The 15,103-nt window shown below is 42.5% G+C and overlaps 1 protein-coding gene across 2 annotated transcripts in view; it reads right to left on the bottom strand.

Moving 5' to 3' along the window:
* Positions 1-825: 825 nt before the first annotated feature.
* The window catches only part of NOXA1 (NADPH oxidase activator 1), a 172,455-nt gene continuing 158,177 nt past the window's right edge, over positions 826-15,103 (bottom strand). For both annotated transcript variants that reach the window (XM_078642092.1, XM_078642093.1), the window contains 5 exons: positions 11,881-12,105; positions 9,386-9,564; positions 7,274-7,379; positions 5,420-5,549; positions 826-1,345 (listed from right to left, as the gene is read on the bottom strand). In XM_078642092.1, the coding sequence (XP_078498218.1) occupies positions 1,266-1,345; positions 5,420-5,549; positions 7,274-7,379; positions 9,386-9,564; positions 11,881-12,105 (720 nt within the window). In that variant the 3' untranslated portion in view covers positions 826-1,265. The remainder of the gene's footprint in view (positions 1,346-5,419; positions 5,550-7,273; positions 7,380-9,385; positions 9,565-11,880; positions 12,106-15,103) is intronic.

Genomic DNA, 15,103 nt, shown 5'->3' with positions numbered 1-15,103 from the left:
AAATACCTACATCTCCTCCCTTCATATTTACCACTTCTTAAATACCGAATCGGTAAAATTCGGTATTTAAGAAGTGGTAAAAAAGAATTACCTACATCGGGCCCTTAATCTCCCCGTGCCTAACAAAAACAAAAATCAATGTGTCCGTCTGTAACGTAACTGGTGCTCATTCAAAGCGATCTGATACCTTCGGGTCTAGTTTGCGCTATATAGAACTCCACCCAAAAAAAAAAAATATTTGTGAGTGTTCAACAAGTCATTAAAGATGTGCACATGTATGTCTTTAATTAATCATAATAAACACATGTTAAAAAGTGTGAAACAGAGAAGGCCTTCCTTACTCGTTTTTCGTAAGTCATCACCAACAGAAAATCTAGAGGTTCCTTCCACATGAACTTTTATTGCAGCGCTTAATTTGTATAAAACATAAGTGCGAGGGCCCTCGTAAGGAGACCACTGCAGCTCGCACCACCCTTTGCCCCTTCCAGAGCTGCCAAGGACAGTAACAACACTGCTACACTGTGACAATTCAGACTGTCCAGGCCCTCAAAGCTATAAGAGAGGCTTGGGCGACAGGTATTAGTCTGATTAAAAGTAATTAACAACTGTTATGCTCATCTCTAAGTTAGTCAAACAGTGCCACTATGTGGCAGACTTTCATAGCTGCCAGTGATGACAATTAAGTGTCTGTGCCGAGCACCGGAAAGCACAGGCTCAAATTTAGCAGAGTTTTATTGGTTCTACTTCCCTCTCAACAGCTTAAATAGAGAAACTTCGTCAAAACGCTCTGTGATGAGAATAAGAGTCTTCACTTTTCACCAAAAATGATGTGTCTTTTCATTGTGTTCATGGTTTTATTGACAATGTCCGGAATGGAAAGGTGAACATTTATTACCTAAAGAAATGCATCTGCCTCTGGTATGAAACATGCTGCTGTTTCTATATATAAGTCTGCAGCAAAAAGTACACCGTTCATAAATCACATGGCTTGCTACTGGCCCCGTAGCCACGGCTGATGGGGAGTGGGATGAAGTCAGTCTTCAGATGTGGATCCCACTCATTGGCTGTTCAGGTTGTACGTCATCGCTTCCCTGGGCCTCTGGCAGGTTAGAACTGCACAGAGAGCTCTTTAGTGAGGGTGACACAAGGTCCACATAACTGCAGCGTCCACTGTAATGAGGGCTGACATGTCCATTGCTGAAGCCCCTTAAACTCAAGCCACAGCTTTGGGGTCTGATGAAGTCTTGTGCATGTTGAAGGATTTTTCATTCAGCTAGAGAAGCAAAGCATTTTGGGAAAATTCCAATCTTCCCGTGGCAGTGACCTTCCAGCCAGTCTTCATTTACTTGCAAAAGAAAAAAGAAAAGAATGCAGAGAAGTCAGTATATTGTTTCAAACAAAATATAACATTGTAAGGCTCACTACCATCTAAATGTGTGGTAGGCATTAAGCAAAGGACTAGCATATAGGCAGCCTTGGCACTTCCCATACAATAATGGGTTATGTCACTTGCCACATAATTCAGCAAGTGCTACATAATTTGCATATGTCAAGTAAAACTCGTTTTTAATTTAAACGTATTAGCAGTTGCAAAAAACCAAAACGCATGCCTCCACCCAGTGGCAGACCCTTCACAAAGGATAAGTGGCCATCTTTCAGGTCTTGAGTGTCAAGTATTCAGACATTATGCTGGTACAAATTAGGTGAAACCTTTGCTCAGAAAATACTCATTTGTGTTAAAATGACAAAATAGTGAAATGATGTTGTCACAGAATGTGCTGCATAAATTGCATTTTCTGTATACAACCTTTAGTCCGTGTAGTCACCATGCCATATAATTTGATTGTTCGTTGTCACATAATTCAAGTGGACCTGTGTACACAGAACAGATGCACTAGACTGACCACACTGCAATTCAGTGTTCTTTCTTCACCAGATACTTCTATAAATTCTCTTTTTTTATTATTTCCTCATCCTCCAGGATGATTAAAATAATAACCAGAAATGCATCACTACCGATTCGCATGATTCACTTAAATGGAGGCAACTCATGATGTGACTGCATGACCATGAAATCTAAAATAATGTCTTCACCGAATGAATGGGTTGAATTGCTGCAGGTGCTCTTTCATCAGTATAATTCAAATCCCAGCTACTGCTATCTTTTTCTAGAAGAACCTTTAGGAAGAAAAGGTCTTCAAAAGTCTGAAGACCACCGTGGTTGTGGATCAAGAAAGACCTCGTTCACATCACGAAGAAACCCAGCCAGACCTACATGATAAGACTGTCCAGGTGATGTGTCTGGGAAATAGAGCTATGGAGAGTCTTTGGGCCTTACACTGAAACTTTGTATTGGGGAGGCCATCAAGGAAAATCCATCTCCTCGATTGTTTACGCTCATGTAAATGTAAAATGTCAAGGTATTTGTAGAGCGCACTGTCACCAAGCGGTTTCCTGGCACTATGTAATAGGAAATAAGTAAGGAGAGCAAAACATTTTACAAACAGATTTCATGTTATGTTTGTAGTGTTTATATAACATATAGAAAAAAATTTAAATCCCCAATTTTCAAAGATAACAGAACTAAGTTGGAGAAAAAATTAAATTTTTTATCACATATGTCTTAAAAATAGTGCAAAATCAGTGTGCTTTATTTTTAACAAATAAAAAAAAAACTATTCATGCCTGACATTTCTTTGATAACATTTCTATTGCACTTGTGCAATTACATGCTTAATCACGGATCCACAATACATCTATTCCTTCGTACCACAAAGTAAAAAACATTTTTGTAACATAGATGGAAGGAGGCACAATTTGTTTGATCCATTTTGTGTCACAAATGCACCAAACTAGTGCAACATGAGTGTGCCCAGTTTTTAGGTCCTCTTAGCTGTCTGGTGATCTATTGTTACCAATTCTTTACCATATACATAGAGTGGGGTTTGTCTATACCCAGGTGAGTATCACTCTCTCATTTCATTCTACGGGCTGCTTAGGGCATCATTCTGCCTTCCAGGAAGTCCTTCCTTTGGAATGCATCAGGTAGTATTCTACACCAAAAAACTATACTCAATCATCAAAATGTTTGTCATATTTTATTATTGATATCCCATATACATTTTAGACAGCAAAGACTATTTTTCCCCATCAGCAACAAAGCGGAAAGAGCTGGAGTGAATGATTATTTACATACAACTGCATATTTGATGCTTGCATGAATAGGCCGTAAAATGTAGTTTTCTATGTAGACAAGGTTTGTTTTGGCTTTTCATTGCCAATCATTAAAACACTATTATTTCTTAAAAAATCCTAAAAAGTATGCATTCTTTACATAAGGATTGCCCAATGTTGGTGTGCAAAGTACAGATTTTCAGGATAACCTCTCACTTTGCAAACAAATCCCCTTTAGTTTACCTTAATATATATATATATATATATAAATATATATAGATAGATAGATAGATAGATAGATAGATATCACACTCCTCTGTGCGTTTCAGGATTTGCCCCATAGACGGACCCAATTTTCGTGCAAAAAGCGTTGTTTTATTGCTCCTCACTCGTCGCCATATACATACATATATCACATGGATATCCAGAAACTCTGGATATCCATCATATGTGCATCATACTCTATATTACAATATTACAATATAAAGTGTTTCATCTTCGTGAGTTGGACAAAATTGAACTGAGAGGCATCATAAAAATCACAACATAGTACATGCACATTTTTCCATTTAAACATGGAAGAGGAAGGTCAAAGTCCTGAAGTTCAGAAGTTTGAGGAGGCCTTTACATATTATGTGCAACACAATGAGTCAGTCATGGCTGTCTACCCCAAGTAGGCTTCCAAGTACCAAAATGGTAAGCAGTGTTGGCTAAGCAGCCTGGACGATGTGCCTAGTTTAGTTAATGTTTAGTTTAGTTAGTGAGCCTATATAGCCTGTGATTCACCCCCGGAGGGGTATCTCAGCTCGCATGGATTCGCAGAAGAAAGTTGTTACGGTGGGTTGATCTAAAAGAGGGCAGTTTTTAAGGCCTTTCTGAATTTCAGGTGGTCTGGGCATTGTCTTAAGGCAATTGGAAGTTGGTTCCATATGAATGGTGCCTGATATGAAAAGACCTTTCCTCTTGTTCATGCTTTTTTGATCCCAGGGATTTTCAGCAAAGATTTCGAGCCTGATCTCAGGTACCTTTGGGGGATATAATGATGGAGCCTCTCCGCAGATAGGAAGGTCTGTTTCCCCTTATTGCCTTGTGTGTCAGGCAGTAGATCTTAAACTTCACATGTTTACGCACAGGTAAAGTGTAGTTGTTGTAGAAGAGGGAGTGAAGCTGATCTGTGAGGGGCGTTTAAAACTAAACATGCTGCAGTGCTTTGTACCACCTGAAGGCGATTTAGAGAGGACTGGTCAGACGCGATCAGTAAGGCGTTACAATAATCTAATTTACTCAGCACCAGGGTTTGAATGAGGGTCTTGCGCAGGGGGTCGGGGAGATAGGAAAAACTCTTCTCAGCAGGCCCAACACATGGAAGCATGAGCCAACAGTGTGGGTGGCATGCTCTTTCATTGTTAAAGTCTGTTCAAGATGCACCCCTAAGTTATTTGCCATTGTCTTTGGTGAGAGAGCGGTTCCCAACTCTTTAGGCCACCAATCTGGTGCCCGTAATAGAGGGGCCTCTCTAAAGAGCATGAATTCAGTCTTTCCGGCATTCAGCTGTAAGGAGTTGTTTCTTATCCATTGTGAGATGGCCAGCATGCCGGAAGAGAAGGAAGCTTGGGCTGTCTGGGATGTCTTATTGAAGGAGAAGGTAAGTTGGGTGTCATCTGCATAGGATATTGGGACAAACCCGTAGTTCCTCAGAAGTGCAGCCAAGGGGGCAATGTAGATGTTGAACATAGTTGGGCTTAAACATGAGCCTTGAGGCACTCCCTTGGTCAGTTCTTTCGCATTGGACCAGTATGGGCCCAGGTTAATGGTCTGGGTACGATTGGAGAGGAAACTAGTCATCCATTGCAGGGCCATTCCCCCAATCCCTGCTTCCCTCAGTCTTCGGAGCAGAGTCTAGGCACATCGGTGTAGAGTCTTGTGATATCTTCATTTCTATGCCACGCATTCTCCCCTTAGTGTTATGTCCCCCGCTGCTGAGCCAGAGTGACTGTGATGTAATTAAAATGCTGATGTGTGCCTGGTTGAGTGAATTTCCATTGGAGTGCGTGGGCTGCGCAGACAGGATGCTGCTCCTGGTGGGGCTTCCTTACTACCATCTTTACTGGTAACCTGAGACTCCTACCTTCGGAATAAACATTATCCTGTTTCACCTATACAGCTGGCTACCCTGCATCTTCATTTACTACAAGTCTCTGCTTGGCAGGAATCCGTAAGCGACTGCGGAAGTAAAATATCTTACCTTCTGACAGGATATCCAGCACATCTCCCTTTTCAAACTGAAGGTCTTCAGGGCCCTCTGCGGGGTACGTGTACAGCGCCACCATCTGGTAGAGAATGGACCTGCCTCTTAAGGGACTAGCATCCAATGACTTTTGGTGAAAAAAGAAAAGAACGCAATTCAGAAGATTTATTTTTGGTACAAGACTCACTATCATCATCTTGGTTGAGATATGAAAAAACCTCCGCCACTGGAAAGGTTCAACTGAAACAAGGGAGTTAAGCATTACATGAGAAGTAACTAAACTACAATAAACCAGAAATATGACCTGAGAAAACAAACAGCAATCTTGGCCCAAACACAATTTCAAGGAGGACAGTAGAGAAAGCACCTGGAAACACCTAATGGGTTTCAGTGAAGGGTGAGGCAGTTCCAGGGAGAGGTTCATATGACAACTCTTGGGATCACCCGGCATTTCTGTGCAAAGGTCTGTCACAGCATCTTCTGATGCCCACAAAAGCTTATTTAAACCTACTAAAAATCATATAATTTATAGAGAGTACGAAGCCCCGGTTAAATCAAGTATAAAGCACTCAACCAACACCTTTCTCTCAAGGGAGGCTTGGATTGGTTCCACTCCAAGAAATACTTTTTAAATGTGACCACATTAGTCAGTTTACTGAATGATTTTTCAAATGTTTGGACTAAAACATCAAGAAAGAAATTGTGTTTTTTTTTTTAATGGAGCGCTGAAGAGAACCTCATTAAATATTACAAATATTCAAGGGTCAGGCACAGTAACCAAGAACGTTATTTCCCTTCAACAACAAATGATGTCTCGCTCTCCTAGGGTTGGGTGGAGCAGGGATCTCTCTTTGTATTTAACCATGCAAGTAGCCAAATATTCCCTAGTTAAGTGTGGGATATCTGCATGTCCTGTATGGACAGTCCATCATTCTGTCATTATGAAGATATTCCAAATTGAAGAAAGTCAGTCTGACTAAATCAGGCGACTAGACTTTATTTGGGAGCAAAGTCAAAATGACGACATACCATTTGCACAGATATGTTTTCACGGAAATTTTAAATTTTCAGTCAAAAAAGGTTCCACGCAGTCCTTTTATCTCTACCATGACCCAGTACAAAACAAAACAAACAAAGATGCTTAAAAAAAAGGAAAAAGAATCAAGAGGATACGAACAAGAGCACACTCCTAAAAGATACAAAGAACTACCCTGAAGTAACAAATATTTCTTCAAGAATGGCTATCACCAGGTTTGTTTCGTCAACATGATCAAGTCATTCTTAAAAGAAAATTAGTCAAGAAAGGTTGTACAAAGACATTTCATCAGAATCATCTTCCTTAGATTATGTTTTTGTCATGAAACATATACAACCGGCCAGTCCCTCTGAGGACTTGGTTCGGATCAGCTCCTGGATGGCAGAGTGACAGCTACTCTCACTGAAGTTTGCTTCTCTCACACACATTGCCAATGACCCTGACAGGGCTGCAAGTTCTACATTCTCTTAGACACATCTTATAGTACAGGTGCTCCACTGACTCACCTATTCCTGTATAACTCATTTTCCAGTTATACACTTGCTGAATCTTTCTGAAGAGATTTACAGCTCACAGGGTAACATCACACCAGTAATAACTCTTTCTTTCACCCTTCTAAATGTAATACAGTTACATTTGGTAATAGTAACACCTGTTAATTATAGTGTATGTGAATAGTAAAATAGTGGTATTAAACCCTACATAAAACAGGACATTAATATCACACAATGCATCCAGGGTATTGAATCAATGAATATCTATAGGCTAGAGAGTGTTGTAAACAACAATTACCATGTAGGAAATAATGCTCTTACCTTACACCACAGGGTTGCTGTCCCATCTACTGCCTGTTCCCACAACTTCTCAAGATCTTTATTTTCTGACACGGGTGTTAACTCTTGGCTGTCAGGATCCCTGTAACTGTACCAACCCGATATGATTACATTTCCTGAATTCATTTCTACAAATCGTCGAAGGCTCTCAAAAGATTCAAAGCATGTGTTCTACTTATATATGTAGTAATATGCATGGAAGCTAAAACTAGTCTGGGTGCTTTGCGTACCATTATTGGGGACCCCCTAGAAGTATGGGCTGGACTGCTACTATTGGAAAAAATCAAGACTGCTCTGCTTATGGCTGGTGTCTGTCTAGAGTGGCAGTGTGTGTAAAAAATGATGGACCGGAAGGTGGCCCAATTCATTGCCAGTGGCTAAGATTAATTAGAGCATCCCTTCTACCACTTTGTTCCTACTTGTTATTAAGGAGGTGTGTCTTAAATGCCAGTGAGATCAAAGTGACCTATCTTCCACATGGCAACTTGTACTGATGGTCGCCCTGCAAGGTTGAACGTAAAGACCCATTCATTTAACAGGAAAAGGAAACTTAAAGTCACAGCATCCTAAATGGTGCTGGTTAGACAGTCAGGACTGGCTGAAAGTGACACCATTACTTTGGAAGGTTCCAGCCATGCGACTGCATTATTGTATCCAGCAGCAAGTTAGCTTCGCTTTGTAAACTACTCTAATGGAATCGAATTTTACTTGATTTATAACACGTGCCTTTGGTCGAGTGGGTCTGGTCATAAGAGAAAACAAAGCAATGTACTCTGTTGAATTAGCACAACTGGAGGTCTCTAAAAGCTATCTAATAAAGAAACTGCATCCTAGGGAAAAACAGTAGAACTGTCCACCTAGATGGGGATGCAGATAGTCACATTCCTTTTACATGGCCAAAATGAGCTTTTATGTCCATGCTTGCTGACTTGTACCTTGATCAAGCTGAAGACAGCTGTAATCTATAGGATCTAAGTGGGGCATATTTTTGGATAAAATCTTTTTATTTTGAGATTGCAAAAGTAAAAATAGCCGCCACCTACATCCACTGGCCGGTGGGGAAGGACATGATGATGCTAGACATTTGTAGGTGGGGTATAGAAGAAGATAGAATGAGGGGGGAAAGAAGGAAAAGAGGAGAGACTGGGTAGATAAGAGTGATCTTTATTCCTGTGATGTGAACCTGTGCTTTCAGGGGATTCAGAAGAGCGTGTTTTGGTGAGTCGAAGCACCCGAAGATATCTCGGACAAGTGAGTTCTGTGAATTCTGTGGATAAAAATTCTATAGTAGTGCCTCAGGTTTTTGTCGAGTGATCCCTCTCCCTTGACATGATTTGAGGGGGTAGGTCAGTGCGTTGGGGAGCCCCAATATCATATAGCTAGGAAATCTGGGAATTTCTGTGTGATAGATGGTGTAAATGTCCAGCATTATTGAATTCCAATAGGCTAGTATCTTCGAGGCATTGCCATAACATATGTATGAGAGCGCCAATCTGTCCACAGTGGCACCAGCAAATGTTGTCCCCTTCAGGCTTTCACTGTGTGGCCGGGGTTTAGTACCAATAATGCACTATTTTGAGGAACCTTTCCTGCCCAGCAGTGATACAGGAGGAAGCTCTGGTCCTATGGATTATGTGTTGCCATTCTTTGGGGGAAGAACTTGAGTTCAAGTTCGGACTCCCATCAACGCTGCGCGGGGGACTTTGTGCTATGTTAAGGTGTAAGCAAGAAGGTGTATATATCTGAGAGCAGGCACTTGTCGTGGGGCATATTTATGAACAAACCACAAGATTAACATTCAATGAATTGTGATTGGTAGAGATGTTAGTGGCTCCTAAGTTTCAATTAAGGACTCATCATGGAGGTCTCCAGGTAGCATGATGGGTAGACTACTAAAGAAATGACATTTGATAGTCTGCTAAGCACTAACTACTAGATCGGGGGAACCAAGTAACAAACAAGGAAAAGATAGAAAAGGGAAGATGACAAGACAGAGTAATGATGGACTGAAGACAAGATGAAGAAACACGAAGTGGTGAGCAAATAAACAGAGAAAGTTGAAATGAGGGATGGCAAGATATAATGTGGACCGACCTGAGCTCCATGGTCATGTTCTCTGCCGGGCATCTTAACTTCTCTTTCAGCAGAAATTGCAGGTCTGGTAGGGTTGTGTTTGGGCTCACTTGGAGGGTAACTCTGCAGCTGCAGTGCACATTTAAAACTATTGTACTTTGTGCATCTGATGAAGCTCCTTCATGCAAGAACTCTGCTTCCTGTGAGGCAAAAACACGTGAAAACAGCATTAGTCAACATAATGGTAATCAGCCGCACCACAACTCACGTTTCATGTAGTACGCTCCCTACAATACAATCTAGGTCTATACGAAGCACAGTGCCTGGAGCATTATTCCCCCACTGTCCTTCCCTTCTGATGGCCGTGCCTGCCTTCTCCTCCTCAGTAAACAAGACTACATTTCTTCATTCATCATGTCTTCTTCTCCTCAAAAACAGCTGTTCTTTTTTCTCTGTATAATTTGCTTCTCAATGCACCAATTCTCTTATCCATGGCACACCTGCACCGCACTCACTATAGTCAACCTCTTTAAAACTGTGGCCATTAATACATTTACAGTCCTTCTTTTTTTCAATGATCCGGTCTTGAGTTTTCCAATACACATACCGTCCCATCAACCCATCAGCTGCTATGCCTCGAAAATCTGCCTTCCACTCCTTGATATAGTTGCATTCTCAGACATATTACATCTGCCGTTCCTTCCACAGTACACCGGTCTACGCTTCCCCAGGGCACCTACCCACTCAACATGCCACATCTCCTGCACCTCAAAACCTGTTCTCTCCCAAATACACAGTTGTCTTCTTCTTGAGGCACTCCTGTCTTCTATACATCCACCAGTCTGCCCTATCTTATGCTATGCACCAGTGCTCTCCATCTTGACACAACAGGTAATCTACTCCCAATGTACCTGCCCTATCACCAATGATCCAATGGCCCCATCATCCTTGGTACACCTGCCCTTTCCTCCTCAATAAAAGATCCTCTCCTTTGCAATATTCCAGCCCTCGCTGCCTCAATACATCTACAATTTAGGACTAAACACACATGCCCTCTTACCATGCCTGCCCCCTTCTCCACTTTTTCCACCTAAACATTTGTGTCCTTCACCGAGAGCACTTGCTCATTCCTTCACACAACACCATTTCCCCAATAAACATCTTCCAATACTTGAAACACCATCACCCTCCTCCTCCAAAATGTGCAGTCTTTCTCCCTGATGCACATGCAGTTACAAGCACTTTACACAGACACACCTTTCCTTAAAGTACACACCGAGGCCAATGCATCTGCTTTCTCCGGCTCATCATACCTAAAGAGACCTACTATTTCCTCCTCAAATAGCCTGCTCTCTCCTTCCCAAACCTACCTATCTGTAATACAAATGTCATTTATTTCACGCACTTTCTGCTTACTACTGGATAAACCTGGCCCCTTATTCTCCAGGCTACAACGACCACCTTCAAATGTTACACACTTACTGAAACTGTGGTCGCAAAAATTTGGCGCAATCTCAGTGCGGCCACTAAATTGTTTTGTGAACCCATCTATGTATTAATACGTTGGTTTATAAAACAATGATTCAGAGTGGTGGGGATTGTGATTGACTCCGACCGGCTGGAACAAGGATGGTGGCCTACATGGGACAACAGACCACCATGTCTGTCTTTCCATTCAAAACTGAAAAAAAAATGTAAGTTGTCCGAATTCCTTAATGGAAACAGTGCTGCTTTTTAAAAAAAACTGTTTTGAAAAATATTATTGAGTGTTGGTAGGGGTCCCCAGGACCACTGCCTACTTACCCTAAAGCTACTACCTCAGTTCAAATGGTTGCGACCAGAATTATGGTTGCAAACAATTGATACATAAGTTACTGATTCAGTATTTCGAAGAGAATCTCAAAATATGCCCCTCCCAAATACCGTATCAGTAACCATTTTTAAACACAGTTTAGTTTTCTGAATCGTAAAATGAGTTTAGTAGTTCATTTTAAAAAGCGTTTAATGGGTCATAATTCCTCAGATTTACCGAATCAGAGAGTATGCAATTGGTAAACAACAAAGTATAGACCGTTCTTCCACAACGCATCTGCTTTCTGTGATAAAAGGCCATGCTAGCTGCAAAATTACTTGCCTCAGATACAGCAATACAATTCTACCTGCCTCGGTAATCAGCACGTTTTCTCTCAGTCCTCGATTCACACACCCACACCTATACACTAATATATATATATATATATATATATATATATATATATATATATATATATATGATTATTTCTTCTTCCTAATACAACTGTTCTCTCTTCCCATAAATGGGAATGTGCTTGATAATGACAAGCAAGATAACACAACCTAGTTGTGAATGAAGTCATAAAGATGGTATGGTTCTAAATATTGTGATATTTAACTTGTTATCATATCTCCTCCTGCTTCGAGAATACAATATCTTTGTCGTGGTCTTTTGGAGATACTCCCATTGCCTACAGACAGCTCACCATCGCAGGATGACCAACCTTGCTGTCAGCGCTCTGAAACGCGACACATTTGTCCTCCTTGAGTACTTCCCGACTGGATGGTCTCTCTTGTTGAGTGGAGCTCTGAAGTGCAAGGGATGTCTCCATCCTTGGCTCTCTGCTGGAGAGGTCGGTTTCTTGGCGGGGAGCGGAGTGCTGAAGAACAAGGCATGTCTCCATCCTTGGCTCTCTGCTGTACGCTGCTGCTTCTCGGTGTCCCAGGTCCTACATAAAAACAGGTTTAAGGCCAGACATAATTTGAATTCAAAATTCACAACCAAGTCATAGTAAATATAAATATCTAGAATACACTTTAACTCATGTAAAGGCAAGCTTGACATTGGGGTTCACTCCAAAACACCAAGTCCTGTGCGGACAGGGGTTGGTGCGCTGGGACTAAGGTCTTGGGTTTCGTCTTCCCTCCTTCCAACTGCCTTTTACCTCAGACCTCTGTTGAACCTCTGGCGAAAATCGGCAGAATACGGCTTGACTTTTGCAAGACTTTTCTTTTTAGGTCGAGCATTCAAGACCTCTTGTATATACTTATGTATATACTTATATATTAGTATTTACTTATGTGTGTATGTTCTTTGTGGGCTCTGGAGATCAGTCCTAGGACTTGTCGGCTTCTGCGTAGGGACTTTTTTTTCTGTTCAACTGCCTCTTTTCACCGGTCTTAATAAAAAAGGTCCAGCAGAGGTCAGTAAAATACCAAGTTTGCTTTCTGCTGAGGGACTTTCTGTTTTAGTTTTTCTTGATAGAAAATGACAAGCAGAGGTCAGTAAAATACCAGAATCACTTTAGCATACTCTAGATTCCAGTCCATAGAAATGGTCTTCCACAAGCACCCGTAGACAATAATATTTTTTTTGTAAATCTTGTATTTTTAGTGATAAGACCATCGAAGGTCCTGATTTTATATTAAAACCAGAGCTTTGGACTATACCATTTCCCACTGAAAGGCAATATTTCTCTCCATGTGTTCCTATAACTGACGTGTCACGTAGTTTAGTGCTTACTTTCCACCATGTTAAAGAACAGTAGATGTTTCAGCACCCAGGCTAATGTGCTGCAAGTTAAATACATATAAGGCCCCAAAGGCGAGACCGACTGCATTGCAAATGCTTGTTTTAAGTGGTTACTGCCCAGTGATAGAAACTGGTTGCGAAGCGTCAGCAGGGTGCTCACCTCTCTGCTAGTCCCCACCCTGGGAAAGTGAGAACTATGACAAGGAAAAATGCAAAACCAGTGAGAATATGAAAGAAAGTTTGAATGTTATCAAAACCGTACAAATGGTGTAGTAACATGTGGATGGGGCAACAGGTAAGTGAGCACCATGGTACTTCTGCAAGAACCATTCGGGGGAAGTGGTTGGTGCAAAGGGAGCTGGCAAAGGGTAGGGAAGCACTACAGGGCAGTGTGTGCATGCTGTATGCAAGCACTAGCTCTATGTTTGCCTCTGGATGATACAATGCATGGAGTGTCCTGGGTTCCATTTTGGGAGACCAGGCCTGTATGGTGAAACATGGAGTAGAGGTAGAGGTAGAGCATTAGAGAGATCCCCCAGACAGATTTATGGACAGCTGCATTCCTGTAAACTGGGTGGGACCCACACTGGAGAGGGGAGGACAAGGCCTCAACAGTACCCTTCAAAGGGTGCTCTTTGATTTAGTGAGAGGTCATAAGGAAGAGACCTGGACACATCTCAGGCAGGTAGGAGATGTGGCTGATAGGACAATCATAAAGAGTAGGGCTGTAAGCCCTGGGCTAACCTTTTGAGGCACCTTTCACTGTGGCTAACATCCAGGTCGGAACTCTAGTGACTCCCATGGCCTGTGTTGTGGGATTATCAGCTTTCAAGAAACTCCTGCTGTGACAGACTGCTTTTCAAGAGGAAGAAGGAACAGAGAAGTAGATATTTCTTTCAAAAGAAGCAGAACCCAAACATAAAACCTTAAAGACTCAAACCCTAAATCACGTTTGCTGTCTGGAAATGGCGTATAAGAAAAGGCGGGTTAGACTCCAAAAATTGTCATTTGCCATGCAGCCAGAGAGCTGTGTGAGGAGGGAAAGCTCTGCAAGACTTTTACATGTGACCAAAACTTGTCAAGTCTCCCTGCTGGGAGAGGGGACTTCACCCACGGACTCCAAGACCACCTGCCCTGGAGCCTGGGGCACCAGCATCTGCCTGCTTGACAAGACCAGCGTGCAGTGTGAGGAAGAGGCTGCTGCACTGATAAGATCATAGCCTGTGTGCAGGAATGAGTTGGTGACCCCCCGTATGCCAGAAGAGGGCTGCCATGCAGCTAATCATGAAAAAGACTGACATGCAGTATGACCTGAAGCCTTGCACGGTAAAGCTGTGGCGACCCCATATGCCAGGAGGAGCCGGCATGGTAAAGACATCTGGGTGGTAACGGCCGAAACCTATGCTGTAAAGTTGCGGCAACCCTGTAATCCAGGGGGGCTGTCGCGGTACAGACTGCAGTGCGGGAATGGGCAAAGAGTAGTGTTGCGGCTGTGCAGTAACCTCATATGCCAGGAGGAGCTGCGGGGAACACTTGTGCCGTGTAGATAATTTCGAAGTCCATAGACCACGAGCACAGTTGACCCGTAGGTCACCGGAAGCAACGAGGATTGCAACTAGTTTGATCCCATTGAACAAGTGAGGATGGACGCCATGGGAGCATTGTCACCTAGGTAAGGGTCAAGGACCGGCGTGTCAAAATCACCCCGGCATTGGGAGGAGGACTGCAGGAAACCTCCGATCAATGCCAGAGACCTCGAGGGAAAGAGAGCCTGCTCCTCCCAAGTACAGCTGCTGCGTCCACATGTAGCCGACTCGCATGATCGGGACCTGACCCACAGCAAGTGCCCGAGGATGGGGCACACTCAAGGACTCTACATGCTCGGAGCGGGATAGACTTGTTTTGGGCCTATCAGCCCCAAGGGTACTCACAGCTAGAGCACTGTGGCACAAGGACAATTTTGACTTTAATTTAAGAGCCAGAGTGTACTCTAGAGACAGGGACAGCTAGTAGGGCATTCCCTGGATGATGCCAAAAGTGAATGGGGAATAACCACTATTGCTAACATGAGGAGGGAGTGGGACAGGGAATTGTCATTGAAATACTAGAGCCCCCACCTCAAGGGTATTGTGTTAACTGTTTGTGAATGTCATGTTTTACCTTTGTATGGTTAGCAGCAGAAATATAATACTTCT

This window comes from Lissotriton helveticus, chromosome 5_1 (genome assembly GCF_964261635.1).
Source record: "Lissotriton helveticus chromosome 5_1, aLisHel1.1, whole genome shotgun sequence".
Taxonomy (NCBI): domain Eukaryota; kingdom Metazoa; phylum Chordata; class Amphibia; order Caudata; family Salamandridae; genus Lissotriton; species Lissotriton helveticus.
This window is presented reverse-complemented; position numbering and strand designations above follow the sequence as displayed.